Here is a 23,164-nt window from a genome sequence, read left to right on the forward strand (position 1 = left end):
GAAAGTAAGACGTACATTATAGAGGGGTTTCCCTGGTGGCGCAGTGGCTAAGAATCCACCTGCCAATGCAGGGGGCATGGGTTCGAGCCCTGGTCCGGGAAGATCCCACATGCCTCGGAGCAACTAAGCCCGTGTGCCACAACTACTGAGCCTGCCCTCTAGAGCCCGCGAGCCACAACTACTGAGCCTGTGCACCCAACTACTGAAGCCCGCGCGCCCTAGAGCCCATGCTCTGCAACAAGAGAAGCCACTGCTCACTGTAACTAGAGAAAGCTCGCATGCAGCAACAAAGACCCAATGTAGCCTAAAATAAATAATTTTTTTTAAAAAGGCATACATTACAGAAATATTTGAAAATAGAACTAAACCTAGGGAAAACAAAATCTCTGGTGTAATGCCACCACACAATGAACAAGAGATAATCATTCTAACAGGTATATGTGTATATGTGCACACTGAAATAATGTATTACTCTACTTAAAAAAATGGGATCTGTATCTGCCTCACACCACACATAACAATTAATTTCCAGATTCCTAAAGGTCAAAATTGAAAATATAAAGAGATAAATAGGGTATTAATAAAAATTCAGAATGAGAAGGATCTTTTTAAGTAGGAAATGAAACCCAAGAGAAAAGATGAACAGATTCACTGTGTAAAATTTTTTAAAATTCCTGTACAGCCAAAACCACCACAAATAAAGTCAAAAGACAAAGCAGCATACTGGAGAAAACATCTGTAATACATACGACTGACAGAGAACTAGACTATTCACCCAGGAATCTTGATTGTAAATGACAGAAACCCACTAGAACCAGTGGAAGCAACAAAAGGAAATGTATTAGTAGTCATTTGTGCATGAGTCTTCAGGCAAGCAAATTCAGTTCAAACCGTGTCATCAAGGCATTATCTATTTTCCTATCTATCTATCTATCTATCTATCTATCATCTACCTCTTAGTAACACCTTTCTGTCAGTCTGTCTCATTTCTAGGTAGCAAGGATGACCACTGATGATTCCAGGTTCGTGTATTGGAATGTCAGGAACCTCAGAGAAAAGGGCACTATCTATCTCCACTGTTACTGTAAAACACATTAGGGATGATTTTCACTGGTTCAACATGGTTCTCACATGTCCATATATGAACAAATCATTCTAGATGCATGAATGGAATACTCTGATTGGCTGAGTCACATGCCCATTTCTGTAACTGGGAAAAGGGAAATTAGCCCCTCCCCAAACACATGAAATAGATTCTTTACAAGGAAGAAGAGTTCTGGGACTGAAAACTGGGGAAAGGAAAAATGTTTTGGGCAGCTAAAATCTAGAGCTATCAGAGACTTTTTACAAATAACAACAAAAAGATGAACTAAATATTTAAATAGCTATAACAATCAAAATTTAATATGTGTATTTTTTATCCTAATAACTGTAAGAATTTATTGCTCAAAAATACTTGCACAGAACTTCCCTAGTGACGCAGTGGTTAAGAATCCACCTGCCAATCCAGGAGACACGGGTTCGAGCTCTGGTCTGGGAAGATCCCACATGCCACGGAGCAACTAAGCCTGTGCGTGTGCCACAACTATTGAGCCTGCACTCTAGAGCCCATGCTCCGCAACAGGAGAAGCCACCGCAATGAGAAGCCCGTGCACCACAACGAAGAGTAGGCCCTGCTCACTGCGACTAGAGAAAGCCCGTGCCCAGCAACGAAGACCCAACACAGCCAAAAATTAAAAAATAATTTAAAAAAGAAAACTTGTACATGTATGCAAAAATATATCCAAAGACATTCACTGCAATGATATTTACAATAGTGAAAAATTAGAAACATTCTAAGTTTTCATCAGTGGAGAGTTGGTTAAATATGGTAAATCCAACAAGGTAGTATCATTCAGCCACTTAAAAAATTAGACAGCTTTGTTTTGCCTGACATGAAAAGATATCTACCAAGTATTGTTAGAGAAATATTTACCAGGTATTAAAATCACGTAACTCAAAATTTAAAAGATACAAAAGAGTATATCTTAAAAATTCTTTAACCCCAGTGCCCTGTCATCCATTTCCCTTCTCAGAGACAACCAATGATATCAAGCCTTTTATATTCTTCCAGGATACTTTATGTACATGTAAGCTAATAAATATATACATTTCCTACTATTTATAAAATATTAAAATAATACATGCTCCTTTCTGTACCCTTCCATTTAATATTATGTCACAGAGATAGTTTCACATCAGCATATTATTAGCTTATATTATTTTTTATGATTGCATATTATTCCGCTGAGCACTGTATATAGTTTATTTTACCAGTTCACTTTAGTAGTGAACTTTCAAATTTTTGTAAACTCTTGCTATGAAAAGAAAATGTTGCAGTGAATAACCTTGTCATTTGCACATGCTTAGATATAGCTGTGGGATATATCCCTAGAAGTGGAAGTGCTGGTTCAAAAGGTATGTGTGTTTATATTTAATAGGGAATATATATTTGTTTTATTTACTTTTGAATGAATAACAGTAGCACATAATACCCAGTTCAAAAAAGATTTAGGTGAGAGTGAAAAGTAAGTCTGCCTCATATGAATTTTTTTCAGAAACCAGTTTTCAGAGGCAAACAATGCTACCAGCTCCAGAGAAATTACAAGCACATATAAGCATGCATTTGTATACAGAAGAACCTCCCCTATTCCAGTAGGCTTAAAAAACAGTTTTTTGCATTATATTCTATATTAGCATCATTTGTAAGCTTCTTGGAAATGCAGATTCTCAGATCCACCCCAAACCTACTAGATCAGAATCTCTGGGGATGGTATCCAGGAATCTTCATAACTACTATCTCTCCAGGTTGTTCGAAGGCTCACTGAAGCTGGAATCATTGGTCTCCAGAGGCCAGAAGGCTCACAGACAGATGCTGATTAAATAAGAGATGCAGATTTTGGTGTAAAATACTTTATTGTCTTCTCATTCCATCTCAGCCATACACTGTCATCCTTGAGATTCCATCTATAAAGATCATCCCAGGAATGCAGGACTGGTTTAACCTTCAAAAACCAATCAGTATAGGGGCTTCCCTACTGGCGTAGTGGTTAAGAATCTGCCTGCCAGGCTCCCTGACTTCAGACTACACTACAAAGCTACAGTAATCAAGACAGTATGGTACTGGCACAAAAACAGAAATATAGATCAATGGAAAAGGATAGAAAGCCCAGAGATAAACCCACGCACATATGGACACCTTATCTTTGATAAAGGAGGCAGGAATGTACAGTGGAGAAAGGACAGCCTCTTCAATAAGTGGTGCTGGGAAAACTGGACAGGTACATGTAAAAGTATGAGATTAGAACACTCCCTAACACCATACACAAAAATAAGCTCAAAATGGATTAAAGACCTAAATGTAAGGCCAGACACTATCAAACTCTTAGAGGAAAACATAGGCAGAACACTCTATGACATAAATCACAGCAAGATCCTTTTTGACCCACCTCCTAGAGAAATGGAAATAAAAATAAACAAATGGGACCTAATGAAACTTAAAAGCTTTTTCACAGCAAAGGAAACCATGAACAAGACCAAAAGACAACCCTCAGAATGGGAGAAAATATTTGCAAATGAAGCAACTGACAAAGGATTAATCTCCAAAATTTACAAGCAGCTCATGCAGCTCAACATCAAAAAAACAAACCACCCAATCCAAAAATGGGCAGAAGACCTAAACAGACATTTCTTTAAAGAAGATGTACAGATTGCCAACAAACACATGAAAGAATGCTCAACATCATTAATCATTAGAGAAATGCAAATCAAAACTACAATGAGATATCATCTCACACCGGTCAGAATGGCCATGATCAAAAAATCTAGAAACAATAAATGCTAGAGAGGGTGTGGAGAAAAGGGAACACTCTTGCACTGCTGGTGGGAATGTGAATTGGTACAGCCACTATGGAGAACAGTATGGAGGTTCCTTAAAAAACTACAAATAGAACTACCATATGACCCAGTAATCCCACTACTGGGCACATACCCTGAGAAAAACCATAATTCAAAAAGAGTCGTGTACCAAAATGTTCACTGCAGCTCTATTTACAATAGCCCGGAGATGGAAACAACCTAAGTGTCCATCATCGGATGAATGGATAAAGAAGATGTGGCACATATATACAATGGAATATTACTCAGCCATAAAAAGAAGCTTAACTGAGCAATTTGTAATGAGGTGAATAGACCTAGAGTCTGTCATACAGAGTGAAGTAAGTCAGATAGAGAAAGACAAATACCGTATGCTAACACATATATATGGAATTAAAGAAAAAAAATGTCATGAAGAACCTAGGGGTAAGACAGGAATAAAAACACAGACCTACTAGAGAACAGACTTGAGGATATGGGGAGGGGGAAGGGTAAGCTGTGACAAAGCGAGAGAGAGGCATGGACATATACACACTACCATACGTAAGGTAGATAGCTAGTGGGAAGCAGCCGCATAGCACAGGGAGATCAGCTGGGTGCTTTGTGACTGCCTGGAGGGGTGGGATAGGGAGGGTGGGAGGGAGGGAGATGCAAGAGGGAAGAGATATGGGAACATATGTATACGTATGGCTGATTCACTTTGTTATAAAGCAGAAACTAACACACCATTGTAAAGCAATTATACTCCAATAAAGATGTAAAAAAAAAGAAATACTTAGAATACAAAATATAAAAAATATAAGTATAAATAAAATATAAATAAATATTAATATGAATAAATATATAAATATAAAATAAAAAATATTTTAAAAATATAAAATTAGTAGATGTTGAACATGATGGAGGGAGGGAAGTCTCTAGAATGATTCCCTTGTTTTATACTTCATAGGAGGACAAAGTATGAAAAAAATCTTTATTTCATTCATTAATTCACCAAGACTATAACTTTGTCATAGGAAAAAATTAGTTTTATAGAGCTGATATGATATTTAAAAACTATGTTAGTTTTAAGTCATATTCTGTTCTCTTCTGGGCACTGAAGTGGAGTTGAGGCCACTTTATGCAAGTGTCACATATTAAAAAAATCTAGGTTTGTCAAACAAACAAAGTAAGGGTGATTATTCTCTTAATAAAAGCATTCTTTGAAAATCTTTATATGGCATCTTTAAATTATTAGCTCTAAGTATGATTTAATATACCACTCCTCAGAAACATATTTATAAAACCATACATATATAAGGACTTCCCTGGCAGTCCAGTGGTTAAGACTCCATGCTCCCAATGCAGAGGGCATGGGTTCGATCCCTGGTTGGGGAACTAGGGTCCCGCATGACGTGGCCTAAAAAAAATAAAGAAAAACATACATATATATATACTTTCAAGTTGATTTATGTTTTGTTATTTTAGAGTAGGAGGCAGGTCAATATTTTCTAGGATGCATTCAGTCATTCACTCAATTAACAAATATTTATTGGGTTCCTACTGTATGCCAGACACTGTCCTAGACCGTTCAGTTATAGCAGTGAATGAAAGTGACAAAAGTTCCTCTCCTCATGAAATTCACATTCTAACGGATTGGCCATTTTTTTTTTCCTTTTTAAAAATAGGGTATGCCATTTTCCCTTTTGCTAGTTTTTCAGGTATTTTCTACTACAATGCCTTACACATAGCAGGCACCTTCTATGTTTTTATTCAATTCAATAAATTTTCAACAGAACAGAAAGTGAGTCTAATAACATATTGTAAAATGACTTCACAATATTCTGATCTATTGCCTGACTCAGATGAGATGCCAGACTATACATTCTCATTTAAAAAAAAAAATTCAGATATATGGTCACAATGTTTAAGTTATTTATCAGGAGAAAAAGACACTACGATTTGAATACTCCTAATTTGCTCATTTAACCTCTCACCAAATAGTGCCCTGTCTTTGCATCACTTCAAACTCTTACAACCCATTAGAAACCAGATTACATTGCCTAAATATTTTATAATTTGCAAAGCATTTTCATATACCAAAAGAATGGAGGGATTTTAAAGCCATTGCTTTTCTAGTATTACCTGTGTGGCACAGAAGACTGATAACCCACAGCATTTCCTTTCTCCTTTTCCTCGTTAGGACCAGAATCTTGATTTTTAGCTAGGCACATTGCCTCCCAGTATAAGATACTGAATTTCCCAGACTCCCTTGAGGCTAGATTTGATGACGAAATTATGGCCAATGAGACATGAAAGTTTCCACAGGGCTCCAGGAAGTCTGTTTAAAGGGATCAGATTGATCCAAGAGAAGATCCTTTCTGCCCTTTCCTCCTTCCTCCAGCCTAGGATGAAAACCAGACAACTGGAGCCATTTTGGGCCATGAGGTGACCTCGAGAATAGAAAGAAGGATCCCAGGTACCTCATGACACCATAAACCACAATGTCAGACCTGGTACTGCATATCTTGTATATGAGAGAGGAATTAATTTCTAGCTTGGTTTAGCCACTGATATTTTGCATTTGCTGTTATCTCCAGCCAGACCTAACCCTAACAAATATAGCTTGTCGTGTGACTCCAATCAACCATACCAGCAAAGAGTAATATGCCCCCTGCTAAAGTCATCTGTCTTGAGCTCACTTATTTTTCCCTTGAAGCTGCTCTTTTAAACCTGATTTCACTTAGGTTTATAATGTTAGGCTGGGAACAAGGTTAAGCAAACTGATTTGCTGTGATCCCACTTGTGGGGTGGGGCAGGGGGCCCGTGTCTTTCACCTCACCAGACACTGGTCTATCTAGCCTACTGGCAAGGAAGAAAGCAACCACTCCTGGTCCAATTACTTTCCTTTTTGTACCTCTGTACACCTCTTCAAAGAAAAAAAAATCTTCTAAAGAGCAAACCAAGATAGCCTGGGAACAGCATGTAAGATCTGCTTTGTTATTGAGCCCCCAACATCTTCTGGGACCGGCAGACACCTAGCCCCGCATCATCATATTCCCCAGCTCCCTGCAGGCATTACTAATCAATCCTAACACTCACACCTGCTAGGTCCTGACCTACCTCTGAATCCTTGTCAGTATAACTTGTCAGACTAAGCTTTTCTTTGTTTACATGTTAGCACCTTATAAATGCATTTGATATCACTTCTTGGGTTCTAAGCTATTGTTTGATACTGGTTAGCAACTGTAACAGGATGCTAAAGTGGGACTCTTGGTGTTTGTTTTGCGGGGGCCTGAATGCTTAAAATAAGTTTCCAAATTGAGGTGTTACACATAACATTTCAAGTCAAAACGTTATATAGAGCTTGGAAATAAGGTGGACAAAACTAGATTTGTGACCGTCACAGACAAGCAGACAGACAGGTATCCTCCAGCTACCCAAAAGAAATCGTGGAGGTAGCTTCCCCCTTGCCTTAAGGCACCTGGGAGAGGTTTCTAGGGCCTGCTTGATGAGTTGTATGTTCACTGGAACTTCACGAACACAAGGCACTGGTGAAGGACACGCACAAAGAATTCTAAAGGAAAGAGGCTGTGGCTACAGGCCTGAGGTGGCCAAGCAAAGATAAAAGAGGACAGCTTGGGCACGAGCGGCAGGACCACACTCAGGCGCAAGGATGCAGGAGTTTCCCTTTGAGTCAGGTGACCAGAGGGAACATCAGGCCTGGAGTCATTGTGAAAGGGTTCTCTCTGGGAGCTCTACTGGGGTGTGGAGTCAAATGATTCTGCAGGGGGATCTACTGCTGTAGGTACAGGGCTTGAGGGAGACGGAAGCGGCAACTGAAGGAAGCATTGCCTGACTAGTGGGAGCTGCAACGGGGGATTCCTGGGCATGGCGGACTCTCCAAGAACCCCCCAAAACTGCCAGAAAGAGAGGGCTTCGAGCATCCACCAAGCCCACATGGCACAGTGCCAGATCATGAGAGCGACACGAGACTGTGTCCTTTTCTCCTCATCCCCTCCCCCACGGGGCACCTCTCTGAAAGGTCAGAAACTGTAGCTAAGCAATCAGAGAGCAAGGTGGGGGAGGGTAGTGAGGGGTGACAGATGCAGTGGATCACAGCCCCTCCCCTCCATGGGTTCCAGGCCTGACTCAATATGTTCTTACTTGCTGAAGAGCTCAGAGTGTGATTATCCCACTGGACTGGTTGCTCTGGTACTGAAAGGATACTGCCTAGGACACAGAGGGCAGGAGGACTTTGGGATCTAGCAGAAATTCCATGCAGGGGCAGGGAAAGAACCAGCCCTTGGACGTGGATAAACGGCTGTGCTGAGAAAGGGTCAAGTTACTCGGTGCCGCCCCCTTCCCGACAACGGCCTCCGCCCTCACTGGGTCCCACTCGCTCAAAAAGGGCAGCTGCAGCCCCCTCGCCATCGGGCCCTCGTGGCCCAAGGACAATGCACGAGTGCAGGACGCTGGGACCACCTGTCCCTTTTGAGAGAATTTCTACCCCGGCTGCTTCTGAAAATTGGAAAGGATGTTTCCTGGCGCCTGGAGCGTGAGAAGAATAAGGCTCAGCCTCCTCACAGTGTCAGTTTTGAAATGCTGTCTGACCCGCCTTAACAGCATTTCCACAGCAATTTGCTGAGTATGTTTGATCCCTGGGAAAACCTGAACCAACTAAATTTTCACTGGGTTTCAAATACAGGAATTTCATGTTAGAAAATTCTGCAGAAGCCAGAGTTGAAACTTTATGGGGACAAGTGGCATATTCCTTGGCAACTCAGCTAAGCCACTTACCAATAATTTTAAAAAATTCAGTGAGAACCATGGGCTTACTTGAAACTGTACAAATGACAGTCATCTTGATTTTCTTCCTTTACTTTTTCTTAGCTCAATTTCACACAGCTTTTAAACGGTAGGTGTTTTCTGTACTAAAAAGAGATGCACACCAATTGCATTTTTTGATCCCTGAGTCACTCTTGCTTTGGTCATACACTTTTCACTTAAGGAGCGAGGCACTAAAAAGTAAGAATTACCCCAGTAATTTATAGTAATGCAAAACTTGGCTCAGCTCACAGATCAATAGTCTCCATAAGGCCTAGGACAGATACAGAGACAATTACAAAAAGTCATTATCTATTTGGGAAATATCTGCTCAGCCACCAGATTTCCAATTGACCTTAACTGAAGACGCTCTTGGCCCAGAAAGCACGATAATAGACAGTCCTTGAAACAGCGTCCAGGAAAAGGGCGCTGTTTTGTAACATCATGTGTCATAGAAAGAACTGCCTTAACTGGAACTTTCCAATTTCATTTTCCCTGTCCACTTGGCAATACACCAAGAAAGAGACCCAAAATGATGTACAGTATTCCTTTTGGTGATTTCTCAAAGAACCCCCAAACGTCCCTGAATTTAGATTGCAGCTGTCTTCATTCCATTATGATAACAGAGGGTGTTTGTTATCATGACTACTGGATCTATCTCCTTGACCTCCTTTTTACAGAGCAAATGGAATTACCACTATTTATAGTTCACAATGGACACAAGCAGATAGCATGTCCTGTGTAAAAGACAAACAGGTTTTTAAAAAATAGGAAAACAATATTACCTTATAATGGTAATGGGGATGCCATTAAGCACTGTCCCAGCCTGAGGGTCTCTCTTTCAGCTGACAAAACACAGGACAGGTGGAGCCCAGGTTTACCCTATATGCAGCTCAGCGGTGGAGGGGACGGAGGTCTCTACATGTGTGAACGCTTGTGGGTCAGTGATGGAGACACCATTCAAGGCGGCTCCAAATGCATGAGAAGGACCTAGAACAGGTCTATCAGTCTACTCCCCTCCCCAATTCCCCCTCTCCCTCCCTGGGCAGCCCCTCCGCATTCTGAGCATCCCCTCTAAAGTCCCAGGTAACTAGCTCTCCATCCCATAGACACTACTTGCAGCGTTCTCTTCTCTGTTTTCTGTGAGTTCCTGTTGCACACTCCCTTTATTGTCTTCCCAAACAGCCGAATTCTCCTCTTTCCTTTCACAACAGACTTTGATTTGCTCATCCAAACTACAGCCCAATCATTACCAGCCAAAGCAATCTGAATTCCTGTTCCTTAGGGGCCAGGAAGGCTCGTCATCAAAGACCTTTGAAAACATTCAAATAGACCCAGACCCTAATCCTACACACCTGCTGCTTATAAAGTTCAATCAGCCCACATGAAACGCACAATTCCAGGCACTGAGTGCTCACTAGAATGTTCCCTCAGAAAACGAAGTTTAGGGACTTCCCTGGCAGTCCAGTGGTTAGGACTTCACCTTCCAATGCAGGGGATGTTGCTTCGATCCCTGGTTGGGAAGCTAAGATCCCACATGCCTCATGGCGAAAAAAACCAAAACATAAAACAGAAGCAATATTGTAACAAATGCAATAAAGACTTTAAAAATGGTTCACATCAAAAAAATCTTAAAAAAAACAAAGTTTACCCTAAAAGCAATCCATAAAAATTATATGTGTAGTTTTCTTACGTCAAAGAAGTCCTGGGCTTCCCTGGTGGCGCAGTGGTTGAGGGTCCGCCTGCCGATGCAGGGGACACGGGTTCGTGCCCCGGTCTGGGAGGATCCCACATGCCGCGGAGCGGCCGGGCCCGTGAGCCATGGCCGCTGAGCCTGCGCGTCCGGAGCCTGTGCTCCGCAACGGGAGAGGCCACAACAGTGAGAGGTCGCGTACCGCAAAAAAAAAAAAAAAAGAAGTCCTTAACCCTTTTTATGACAATATGTCTGAATTAAATCAAAAGCTCCAGTTTACGTAACTTTGAGACATCTTAAGAGATCTATTTCCAGAGCTGAATGAGCAGTGGGTGGACCAAAGCTCTCTTCCTAAAATATTTTTTTAGGTTTGTTCAAGCACACAGGGTACCAATATCTGAAAGTTCTATGCCACCATGTTGTAATAATTTTTATCTGGAAAGATTCTTATTTTTTTCATCAATAATTATGCCTAACATTTGTCTAGCACACATTGTGTGCCAGTTTTCCATTATTTAATTCTCAAATCACCCTATGAAATAGTCTCTATTAATATCTCTATTTTAGAGATAAGGAAACTGAAAGGGTGAGTTTAAAAAGGATGAATTCTGAACAGTATCATTTCAGGGTTACATATATAAACACGCTGAAGGCTCTTGACACAGAAAGCCAGTTTGCTTTCTGGAAAATGTGTGTGCTCACTCATGTAAGCAATCACACACAGCAATCTACATCACCTTTTCCACCACACACTCACCAAAACACTGAGGACTGTCATTTAAAATTTTTAATCATTTGATAGGGGAAACTGGTATCTTATTGTGGTTATTTGAATTGTCTTTTTAAAATTTCCTATTTTCTACTAGTTTAATTTTGTAATAAAATTAAATAAATTTGATTGCCATAAATCTTAAGGAAATAGATTAAATGCTTCACTATTTTACCTGGAGCCAGATTTAGCTATTTTATTCTAAAAAAATTAGAAAAGGGGGAAGCTAAAAGTATCCCACACTTCTACAGCTTGTTTCAGAAACAGAAACAGCTTCTTTACTCTGAGGAACCACTAAAAAGTTTGTTCCTCTTCTCAACAGCCAGCGGGTCCCCACCAGCATCAGTATCACCAGAGAAGCTGAGGGCGACACACCCATGTGATTGGAAGCAAGCGGACAAGAATGTGTCCAAACTAGGTTGAGCCTCACGCTGCATTTTCTCCTTTTTTTATATAAACTCATCACTGGCAACGGTCATATTATGGTGTCTCCACACGCTGAGAATTTTATGCAACGTAATGAATACCCAGTTACGAAACATGCAAATCCCAATACCTGTGCTCGAGTATAAGGAAGTGGGTCAAACAGAGCAGGTCGCTGCCCTTTCACACTGCATCAAAGGGTTGCATCAAACAGGATGATGGGTGTTGCAAGGGGCAGAGACCACAAACCGTCTGCGGCCACCACTGCCAGGCACCACGGAACCTCATTGCTGCTGCTCCCTTAACCCTTTCCTGGCAAACAGCGCCTGACACATTGCAAGAAGGCAGCTCTAACTAAAATGTACAATCAGGCAAGAGAAAAACAAAATCAGATTATTAGCTATTTTAGAATACATTTGAATTCCCAAGTGTGATGACTCCCAAATGAAATCACTGTTTCTAACCCACATAGCTAAAGGCAACTGAGCAACAGCAGGAGAGAAGCTACACCCTCAAAAGAAGCTGGCTTTCTGCCCTGGCTGGCTTTGTTAGAGCATATTCTGCCCCAAAATACCACTATGAGATATGTCCTCCAAAGAGCTATGTCTTCCAGGAGATAAGTAAAGGCTGCTCTAGGAAAGCAGGAATCACGCTCAGATGAAAGGTATATTCGTTTCCTAGAGCTACTGTAACAAATTACCACAAATCAGTGGCTTAAAACAACACAATTTCGTTATCGTATAGTTCTGGAGGATTTATGTCTGAAATGGGTCTCACTGGGTTTAGGGTTTAAGTCACAGTGTCGGCAAGGCTGCGTTTCTTCCGGAGGCTCTAGGGGAGAATCCATTTTCTTGCCTTTTCCAGATTCTAGAGGCTGCCTTCATTCCTTTGCTCATGACACCCTTCTATCTTCAAAGCCAGCGATGATTCTGTCTCTCGCTGTCATCTCTAATATTTCCTCTTCTTTCTCCGTCTTTTGAGGATTCTTAGCCTCTTGACAATGGTCCCACCCAGATGATCCAGGATAATCTCTCCATCTCAAGATCATCTGATTAACATACCTTAACTCCACCTGCCAACCTAAATTCTCCCATTGCCATGTGACATGACACAGTCACAGGTTCCAAGGATTAGGACTGAGACATCTTCGGGGGACCATTATTCTGCCTACCACAAGAGGGAACACCAGAGACGTTAGTTTTGTATCTCTAATCCACACAGCAAACGTCAAGGTGGGACGTTTACGATATAAGAAACTGAGGTTTTGAGAATTTAAGTAATTTTCCCAAAGATATTCTTCTAGTAAGAGACAGCTGGAACATGACCCCTTTCATCCTCCACATCATGCCCCCATCCAGGAGGGCAACCCTGGCCCTTCTACTAAATCCCATGTCAGATGGAGCCTGAAGACTATTCAACAGGAATCTCAGAGGAAATTCATCTTCCTTTGGGAATTTCAGGGGGTGCTGGTGAGGAGATTTAGGACACTTGGCCTTGACTTCATATGGAATTGCACCCACTGTGTGACTCTGGGCAATTTACTAAAACTTCAGGTTCTCAGTATCCTACACTGTAAAACCAAGGATTTGGACTGGATGGGGTCTAGCATTCCTTCCAGCTCTAAAATTCTAAAATCGAATAATCCTCTGGGTGAAGCCACTGTGTTGCAGGACAGTGCTACATGATGCATGTTTTGTGGATCCCTGTCAGTCCACAGACTATTTGTTACCTACCTGGTAGTCCGTTCAGGCTGCTACGACAACACAACACCGACTGGGTAGCTTGTAAACAACAGAAGTTTATTATTCACAGTTCTGGAGCTGGAAGTCCAAGATCAATGATTTTTGTCTTCAACTTGTTTGGTAAACTTGGCGTTTTTTCCTCTGCTTTTTTGTTCCGCCCAGGGAATTGAATCAACAGTAGTAACATTTATAAAGTGTATTATGAGAAACACTAATTTTTAGAAACAAATATATATTTTAAATACAGGAAGAATTTCTACAGGAAGACTTTCTGTTACATGGTAGGCATGGATGTACAAAACGCCTTTATTTCACTTCACTCTCATATAATAATTTAGGCGAGTACAGAGTTCCAGGCTGATGACTATTTCACTTCAGCACTGTGACATTTATCTTTTGTACCTATTGTTGATAAGTCTGTTCTCTGCATGACTACTATTCTTTTGTAGGTAACCTATGGATCCTCTCATTGTGTTTAGTATTTCCTTGTTGTCTTTGATATTCTGAAGTTTGACCCTAATATATTTAGTGTGGACTTGGTTTTATTTTTTATGCTTGGGAATTCAGAATGCTTCTTCAAACTGAGACTGCATACTGCTCCTCTCTAGAAAATTCTTAGCCATTGGCTTTTCACTGGCCTCTCCCTCCTTCCCTCCATGCTTTCCTTCTAGATGTAATTTTTTAAAATCTCTTATTTAGTTCCCCATGTCTTTGAACTTTTCTCATTTATATTTCCATCTCTTTATTTTGGTGTACTGCATTCAAGACGATTTCTTCAAATTTATCTTCCAGTGTTTCAGCTGTTCCTAACATGCTGTTTAATTCATACAAGTTTTTTTCAATGACTTATTTCTAGAAATTCGATTTGATTCTTTCTTAACTCTCTTTTTCATAGAACGTAGGCTGTTATTATGATTTCTAAGCTTATTAAAAATTTGGTCACTATAAATATGTTTATTTCATTTGTTTTGGCCGTGACTCTAGACCTTTCGATGCCTCTGGATCAGTTTGTACGTTCATTTCTTGGCTTGAGTTTCACAATCCATACAAGCAGGATACATTGATAAGTCATGCCTGTTTGTGGTTCATGCCCAGAGTTTTCATTTTTTATGGGTGACTTTTTCCCCCACGTGCCCATAGATATGATTAATTTTCCCACAACTTCCTCAAGCAAGTGGCCAACATTTTTCTAATATTGTATTTATTTCCAGAACTGCTCCAGGGCTTTGCCCACAGCCCTTCAAATTCCATTTTTAGCAGGAGTGTCCTTGCTCCAAACCTGCCAACTCCCCCACCTTTAGCAGTAGTTACCATAAATCTTTTTCTTTTTTAAAATTTTATTATTTTTTATTATTAATAATGTATCATTGATGTGGGAGTTACACTCTTTTTTTCTTCTGGTTTTTTTTTCTTTTCTTTCTTTCTTTATTTTTTAACATCTTTATTAGAGTATACCATAAATCTTTAAGTTAAAGGGTCCAGCGATAGGAAGCTACAAACAGACAAAACCAGACGGGACCAGCTGGGACCAAGATGCTGAGGAATCTGACCTCCAACAGACCCTGAGTCTCATTATACGCTGATTTTACTACATTAGCACATAAAATAACACACCCTCCTGCAGCCAAAACCTAAGAATAAGGACCCAAAAAGGATAAAAAGGGGGTAGCACCCCTCTCCCTCTGAAAAAGCCCTGCCCCTTTTCCAGCGGACTAATGCATATGCCTCCCCTCGCTCCTCCTCCCTTTGCCTTTAGTGTTTAAAATTAAACCACTCTCCCCAGGTAGGTGAGAAGCTGATCTGTGAACCTAGTTCCCGCTTCTCCATTCTTTGGCCACTGAATAAAGCTTGTGCTGTGTTGCTATCTCAGCTTCGGTTTCCTTATTCACCTACTGAACCCAAGTGGAAAAAGAACCCTCCCCTGCAGAGACAGTGGGCCTCTGTGGGGCTAGGACCCGGAAGAGGGTCCCTACGACTCAGTTAGGTAACATATTGGATCACCCCCGACTCCGTTGGCCAACTCTGCCCCCCCCCCCAACCCCGCCCTTTTCCTGTCCAGGGCAAAGTCCAGCTTCAACTCTTCTTGGGGTTTGGAAAGTTCTCATCCCCTGAGCTTCATCATTGGAATTGGCATCCTCCAGCCACTCCCTTCACAGTTCTGAGATTTTGTTAAAACCAAACATTTTCCAAACTCAAAATTCGCCATCTTAGTTTGCTACTTTAGAAAATCCCTGGGGAAACTTAGAATACTAGTGGCATACCTCTGGTGGTTCCAGGTGTCAACTTGGCTAAGCTAAACGGCATTTTCCAGCATCTCCTTCCCGGTAGGTGTCCAGGTAGAGAGAAACCACAGGAGATACATTTGCACGCGGCACCAGCCCTCTCTTCCCGCTGGAGACTGAGGGCGAGCGGAGCCTGACGCAGCGCATGCGCATTGTCATGGCTCTGCCGGCTTCTCTTGCTCCAACTCCCGCGAGATCAGCAATACAGAAGGAGAACACCAACGGTGCACCGTTTACTTGTCCGGGAAGATCAATACTTTTAGTACTTTTAGTGCCTTGTTTGTACCAGCATAATTATTGCATATGCATTTGTATTTACTCTCCTCTTGCATTTGCATGAAACTCATGCCAAAACTTTCTTTTGTGAACATCGAAACAACGAAGTCTCAGCGGCGTATTTCATGTTTCTTCTGGTGAGACTCATTTGGTTGCAAGCAACACAAGACTTAAAGCTAACTCAAATAAAGGGACTTCATATAGGACACGAATAAAGTAATAGGGAAGGTGGGCTGTCTTTCAAACTTGAAAGCACGTCCTCTTACCGGGACTGGATCTGGAGAGGGTTTCTGGATCCACAGACACCCTAGGGGTCTGAGTAGCAGCTGTGGCATTCTTTCACTCTTGGGCTGTGGTTTTAATACGACTTATCTATACTCTGTGGGTCCCTTTATTCTTGTCCTACGGACAAGAGTTTTTTTTTTTTTTCTCTTTAACTTTTCTCATTGCTTTACCTTCACTTCTGTTGTTTTTTTTTTTTTTTTTTTTTTGCGGGCCTCTCACTGTTGTGGCCTCTCTCGCTGCGGAGCACAGGTTCCAGACGCGCAGGCTCGGCGGCCGTGGCTCACGGGCCCAGCCGCTCCGCGTCATGTGGGATCTTCCCGGACCAGGGCACGAACCCGTGTCCCCTGCATCGGCAGGCCGACTCTCAACCACTGCGCCACCAGGGAAGCCCCACTTCTGTTTTATGTGAGACTTTTTCAGTATTATTTTTCAGCCCTTTACTTTTTTGGAACTATCATTTTTAACCTCAAAGAAATTTGTCTTCTTTTGATTATTTTTATAGTATCTTATTCTTGTTTGGGATGCAATACCTTCTCTTAACACACTGAGGATATTCGTTTTTTAACTTTTTATTTTGAAATAATTATAGATGGTTGGGAAGTTGCAAAGATGTATAAAGATGTAACACCAGGAGGTCCCAAGTACCCTTTACCTAGTTTCCCCAAATGGTTATATCTTACGTTTACTTACTTGTAACACAATATCAAAACCAGGAAACTGACATTGGTACAATGTGTGTGTATAATTCTATGTTATTTTATCACATAAGATACGTCACCACCAAGATCAGCCTGTGCTATCCCTTTAAAATCTTACCTTCCCTCCTCCACCATAGAATGTTAATTTAATTTTTTCTGTTTTCAGCATGATCTGTTTCCTCTGTATTTGTTCTTTCCTTCCTCCCTCCCTCCCTCCCTCCCTCCCTTTCTTCCTTCCTTTTTCTTTCTCTTTCTCTCTCTCTCTCTCTTCCATTTTGTAGCTACCCACAAAATGTCTGGTGATCTTGCCTACTCTTTCATATTTAAGCACGAAGCTAATTGCAAGTTCAGTTGTGAGTATTTGTGGGGCGTCACCCCAGGGAGATCAATTGGCAAGTTCCCGTTTTCATTTGAGGGGAGGGAGGTCCTCCAGTGTTGGTGCCTGGGATCTTTTTTCTTGGTTTATTCACAGGCTTCAGAGAAGAATCCTCGGAGTGTGGGGTGGGGGATGAGAGCCTACTGTTCAATGGGCAGATTTTCACTTAAGTCCCTTGTTTTAAACTTGTATCCCATCTCTCCCCACCCCACTTCACTATGATTCTCCCAAGTTTCTTAAGGTCAGTTTCTCTAGAGAATAAGCCTCCAGACTCTGAGGGGTGGGGAGGGCAGTTACCAGACTTCACGAGGATGGGAAGGACAGCAAACTGCTCCATAGACAGACTTCCAGAAAATCCCCATTCTCAGCGTGTTGCCTTGTGGGACTGCATACCTTGGGAAGCCTTTCTGTGGGTCCGAAGAGGAACCCTCGGCTTCCCATCCTGCCGCCTTCTTTGCAAATCCTCCATCACCCAGAACTGTGTTGAAATCTCTCTCATCTGATGCTGTTTCGTATCCAATTCACTTTGTCCTCTTGGATTTTTTAATTTATTTATATTTTACTACCTTTGCAGTCATTTTAATAAGATTCTAGGAGGGAGGGTGGGAAGGAGCATGTAGTTAATCTGCCATGCTTATACAGCACACAACAATCATTTTTTTAAAAAACAATATTTGAAATATACGATGAAAACCAAATTTTTCTCTGAGTGCATTTTCAATATAGATGTAACATGGGAGTTTAGTTCAGACAAGGCATTACAAAAAAAGATTGATTCCTTCCACAGCTTCAGGACAGAAGTAATATTTTTACCTCACTTGCCTTTAAAACTTTGTTGCGTGATATACGGCTCTATCTTCCACATATATTTACCCCCCTTTGCTGCTATTGCATTATCAGTGTTGTGAAATTTGCCAGGATATGTGAGGAGGGCTAAGTTTAAATGAGCTCCAGACAGTAGGAACCTTTTGTCTCTGGAGTTAATTACCTCTAACGAAAGACATGGACCCACAGGGCTCTTTCTTTGTGTTCTTGGCAGATGACCTGAATGAATGATGATTTTGTCTGCTCTTCTTTGTCTTATAGAATCCACACTGCTTCTGACTGACCATGGCCCAAGGGGATGTCAAACAGGGTGGGAGGGGGCTGAGTACAGGGGTTATTCATTGAAAAGTTGGCTTTGAAAGATATGAGTAAGGTCTCCTGAAGGTTGGAGACTGGCAACAAGCATGGAAGCATGAGAGAGACCCCATCAAGAAGAAAGAAGTTAGTAAGAATGAGAACAAAGAGATAAGTGGACAGTAATGGAGAGAAAGACAGTGGAGAATATATAAAACTGAAAGCAATATGAAAGACAAGACACATACCAAACAAGAAGAAAGCTAGGACCATGAACCAACAAATACTGACCTGAACAGAATTGAAGTCAGCACACTCATTCACTTAACAAAATTCATTAAATCTCTATTGAGCAGCTACTATGTACAAGCCCTGTATAGGACAGAATAAAATAGACCATAAACGTATTTTTTTTAAGTGAGAAAGGAAAATATCAGATAGTGAGGATTAAAATAAGGTGAAGTAGTTAAGAGTGACAGGTGTCTCAAAGTGGTGATGTTTAAGCTCAAATTTTAATGACCAAAGGGAACCAGCCCTGTAGCTATCAGGGCAGGTGATCAGCAAAATGCAACTTTCTGTAATTTGGAAACTATTTCAAAATAAAAACGTTTAAAAAATTAAGGTATTAGAGCTAAGGAAGAGAAAGAGAAGTAGGGAGAGAAAGAGAAAGTGAAGGGAGAAGAGGAGGAGACCTTGGAGGAGAAGGAGGAGGGGGAGGGGGAGAAGGAGGGAGAGAGGGAGGACTATTCCGTCTGAGCACATACATACCCACAGGCTCTCCTGCAGTATGATTCCTCTCCATAAACACACACCATCAATGTTGCCTTTGCCATGAGGTCTGTAGTCTGACACCGCCTTCAAAACTTTATCTTCATTAAGCAATTTAGTTGTAGGAAACTAGAGACCCAAACAAATTGCTTTGAAAAAAAAGTGGGGGACAGGCTGCTGCAGAAACCCTCCATCTCCTTCAGCCCTTCCCTGGCACGCGGTCCCATCCCGCTCATGGCCCTTGCGCCTCCTGCGGTGTGTGTGCTCCTCTGTGACACCTCAGCCCCGTCCCCTCACCTGCTGGCTCGGAGTGGTCACCCAGGCCTCCCTTGCCCCTTTCTGCCTCATGATTTGTCAGCTGAACCCCCACTGCTCATCACGTCTGTCTTTTGATAACTTAGATCTCAGGGAACAGGGGACCCAGCCAGTTGAAGGACTGGACACCCTGGGCTCAGATGTGACTGGAGAGGAGGGAGGAGGACAAAATATGGGTGTCTGAGCCCCAGGGACTGTGGGTGGAGCAGGTTCCCTTAAAGGGGCCCTGGGTGTGAAAAATGCTCTCAGGCTCAGCCTGTCAAATGCCATCTTGAATACGTCAGTCCTCCGAGCTCGTCCGGAGGAAAGGACCAGTACAGAATCCAGTGTTTCCCTTTTTTTTTTCAATCCCTCTCTCTCTCTCTCTCTCTCTCTCTCTCTCTCTCTCTCTCTCTCTCTCTCACACACACACACACACACACACACACACACACCAGCAGCTGCCTCTCATTTCAGCTCGGCACTGCTGTTAACTCATTTGATGCCGTTCTTCCTTCCAGAAAGATTGTTTCCGTCCTGCCGTCCAACTCCACAGAGAATGTTCCTGGAGTAGATTTCCTGCCACTATGTTGGTTTTGTAAGTCATGCTCACCAGCTCCACAGTTAGCCTCCTGTGGCTATAACTGCAAAATCCGGTTGTCGGATTCCGCCATCTGCAGGGTCTCTATCGGTTCTCACATCTGTGGTTCAGCAGCTCAGGAGAAATCCGACGGAGGAGGCGGGCAAAACTGCCTGCAGGGCTTTCCAACCGGATTTGAAAATGCTTGGAGGCAAAACTGTGTGGCTGGCGCCCTCTTGTGGGCACATCTGACACCTCGAACAACTACAGAGCCTTGAGGAAATCACAAAATCAGAGCACCAACAAAACACTTAGATGATAATGGTTAACGTTGAGTTGAGGGCTTAGTAAATGTGCCTGCTGGCCGTTATCTCCATTAACCCTGGGGCACCCCTGCCTGGTGGTGATGCTACTACTTCCACTTTAGATGAAACTTAGGAACCCCAGGCTGAAGCCACCTGTCCAAAGTCACAGCTCACAGAGCGATCCCACTCAAGAAGCAGGATTCCAAGCTATATTTCAGAACTCGACGTTACGCTGTCTCATCAGAGGAAAATGCCTCTAAATGTTTTTTAAAATGCAAAAACCACGTTGGAGATCATCTTGCCAGCATCTCCCCAAATGGCCCACAGTCTGGAGGTCGTTGTGCATGAGGAAAATAAAGTTATGGGTCTGTGATGGTGGGGACAGGGTGGCAGAGTGTTCCATGATCAAACGAGGCTGAGAAACGCTGGGTCAAAGAGCACTTACGGTGATGCTTCTGTCTTCATCATGCTAATGTGTGTGGAGAAAGAAGGTGATGGGATACGCTCCGTAAATCTCAAGCTCATTAGACCAGGGGTTCTCATTAAATCTTAGTTCCTCAAACTTATAACACTCTGGGAGGGATAATTCTTTGTCTTGCGGACTGTCCTATGCATTGTAGGGTAGTTAGCAGCATCCCTGGCTTCCACCCACTAGAAGCCAGGGCCGTCCCCCTTTCCTAATCTGTGACAAAAATGTCTCCAGACATGGCCAGATGTCCCCTGAGGGGCAAGATCAAAACGACTGCTTTAGACCACAGAACCCTTTTCTTCATGGAGCAACTCAAAGGACTAATGTTCCAGGGAACTCACTGCTGGAAACACTGATTTAGTTCAGTTCTGCTCAGTTTAAAGGCAAGGAGATGAAGGCCCAGAGAGGTGAGGTGACTTGTGTATGTCAGTCGTATAACTTAAGCGATGCAGGGAAGACCTATGTTTCCAAATAAACCCTGGCCCTTTGGGCTTCAGGCCTATCCTAGCCTCTCTTAGGTGACACTGACAATGTGGGCTGGGGGTGGGATCAGGAGACAGCCCTCACTCAGCTCTGTGAAGCCCTATCTTTGTCACTGGTGATGCTTCAGAGATATTCAAATACTGTACACATTTTTTTTTCTTCTCTTATTGATGCAGCTCATGGACCCAGGGCACTTAGACACTCACTGAAGGACAGACCAGCTCATGGCTGACCCTGTGGTCCTACTGTAATGAATTTCTGGTTTTCAACCAAAAGGAAGAAAAAGGCTAAGTTCAGAAAGAGTCCCTTTTCCATACTGGATTCTCCAGTAGTCACTTTTCTTTGTGGATTTCCTAACAGTGGTAGTGTTGGGGCCAACGTTGGCATCTCACACCTTCTTTCCCTCAAGATCCTTTGGAATGGGGGCAGATTTCCATTTATTGAGGCTGATTTGAATGTGGAATTAGGATCGGGGTGTAAATGACAGGGGGTCAGTTGACTTTGGGAGAGCACACGCTGTGCTTTCTGAGGCCAGGACGCCACAGGAGCGGGAGGTTGGACCAGGTGCAAATTTAGGTTCCATTCTGCCTCTCCATGGGCTTGACGTGTAGCCCATTCTAGAAGCAGGGACACACCTTATGCCTCTCTGTCCACTTCAACTTGGGGTTTTGACCACCTGGATTCTATCCTTGAGAAAATAAGGAGGTATTCTGTGACCAGTTGCTCCTGGCTTGGGGTGATGAGTGCTTGGTGCTCTGCAAAGCTGTTCTCACCCTTAAAACGCACACACGCAATAGCGACAATATTCACCATCAATTGTATCGTGCTTCCCAATGCAGCCAGTACTGCTCTGATGCTTTACACTTACAACCCATTTAATCTTCACAACAACCCCATATGACAGACGCTGGCTGTTATGTACATTTTACAGATGAGGAAACTGAGACACAAGCATTACATAACTTGCACAAGGTCATAGAACTAGTAAGTATGAGACAGCTTTGAAACTCAAGTGGTCTGGATCCTGAGGCTCTTAAGCTTTGCTCTGCCCATCGCCCCTTCTCCACCCCCCCCCCACCCCAGCCCCAGGTCTAAGAACAGCCCTGGGAGTTCCACCTTTAAAGAGGTAAAGACACTGTAGATTTAACCAGGAAATCACTCCTGGTGCAGTGTGGTGCTTTGTAATGGCTGGAAAGATAGGCTAAACCAACTCTTCCTTATAAAAAGTGATATGTTGTCCTTATGGGGAAATGACATGTTTAAATTACAATCTGATCGACCACCTTCCTAAAGGGTGATTTTCTAGATGATGATAATGATTGATTCGCTGCTTCTTTGCCTGTGGAGACACCAAAGTGAGCTTGAAATGCTGTTGATTTTGGTAGCTTTGATGTGCACGCTTCACTGCTTGAGGCTCAAACTCAAAGCCGTGCTGCCACCTGCTGTAGAGATGGATGATATTTTTTCTTCTTTTTTTCTCTTTCCTCAACCACGTTAACAGTCATAGAAACAAAGGAGGGAGAGAGGAGATGATCAGTCTCAACCGATCTCCCCAAGTGCTGAGTGGGGTGCCTAGTGGGTCATGGCCAAAGATGTAATTTTGCTACTGCATTTCTTCTCACAATGGAGCCTAAGTATACTCACAACATTGATGCCTGGACCACAGACCATCAACTTCTCTCAACTCCACTGCTGCCATTGCAGTTTTCGGCACCATTAGCTCTTGCCTGGACTTGGGTTGCCTCCAGCTCAGCCACCACTTCTTCCCCTAAACATGCCCTTCTCCGGGGTGATCACTTTATTTATTTATTTAACTTTTTATTTTATACTGGAGCATAGCCGATTAACAATGCTGTGATAGTTTCAGAAGCAAAGCAAAGG

At 42.4% G+C, this 23,164-nt stretch overlaps 1 protein-coding gene across 1 annotated transcript in view; it reads left to right on the forward strand.

The window, feature by feature from the left end:
- The window catches only part of LRRC63 (leucine rich repeat containing 63), a 63,264-nt gene extending 42,960 nt beyond the window's left edge, over window positions 1-20,304 (forward strand). Inside the window, exon 10 of the mRNA XM_029209953.1 lies at window positions 19,968-20,304. Coding sequence (XP_029065786.1) covers window positions 19,968-20,304 — 337 coding nt within the window. The remainder of the gene's footprint in view (window positions 1-19,967) is intronic.
- Window positions 20,305-23,164: the final 2,860 nt, after the last annotated feature.

This window comes from Monodon monoceros, unplaced genomic scaffold (genome assembly GCF_005190385.1).
Source record: "Monodon monoceros isolate NGI ecotype Baffin Bay Population unplaced genomic scaffold, NGI_Narwhal_1 Super_Scaffold_8, whole genome shotgun sequence".
Classification (NCBI taxonomy): Eukaryota; Metazoa; Chordata; class Mammalia; order Artiodactyla; family Monodontidae; genus Monodon; species Monodon monoceros.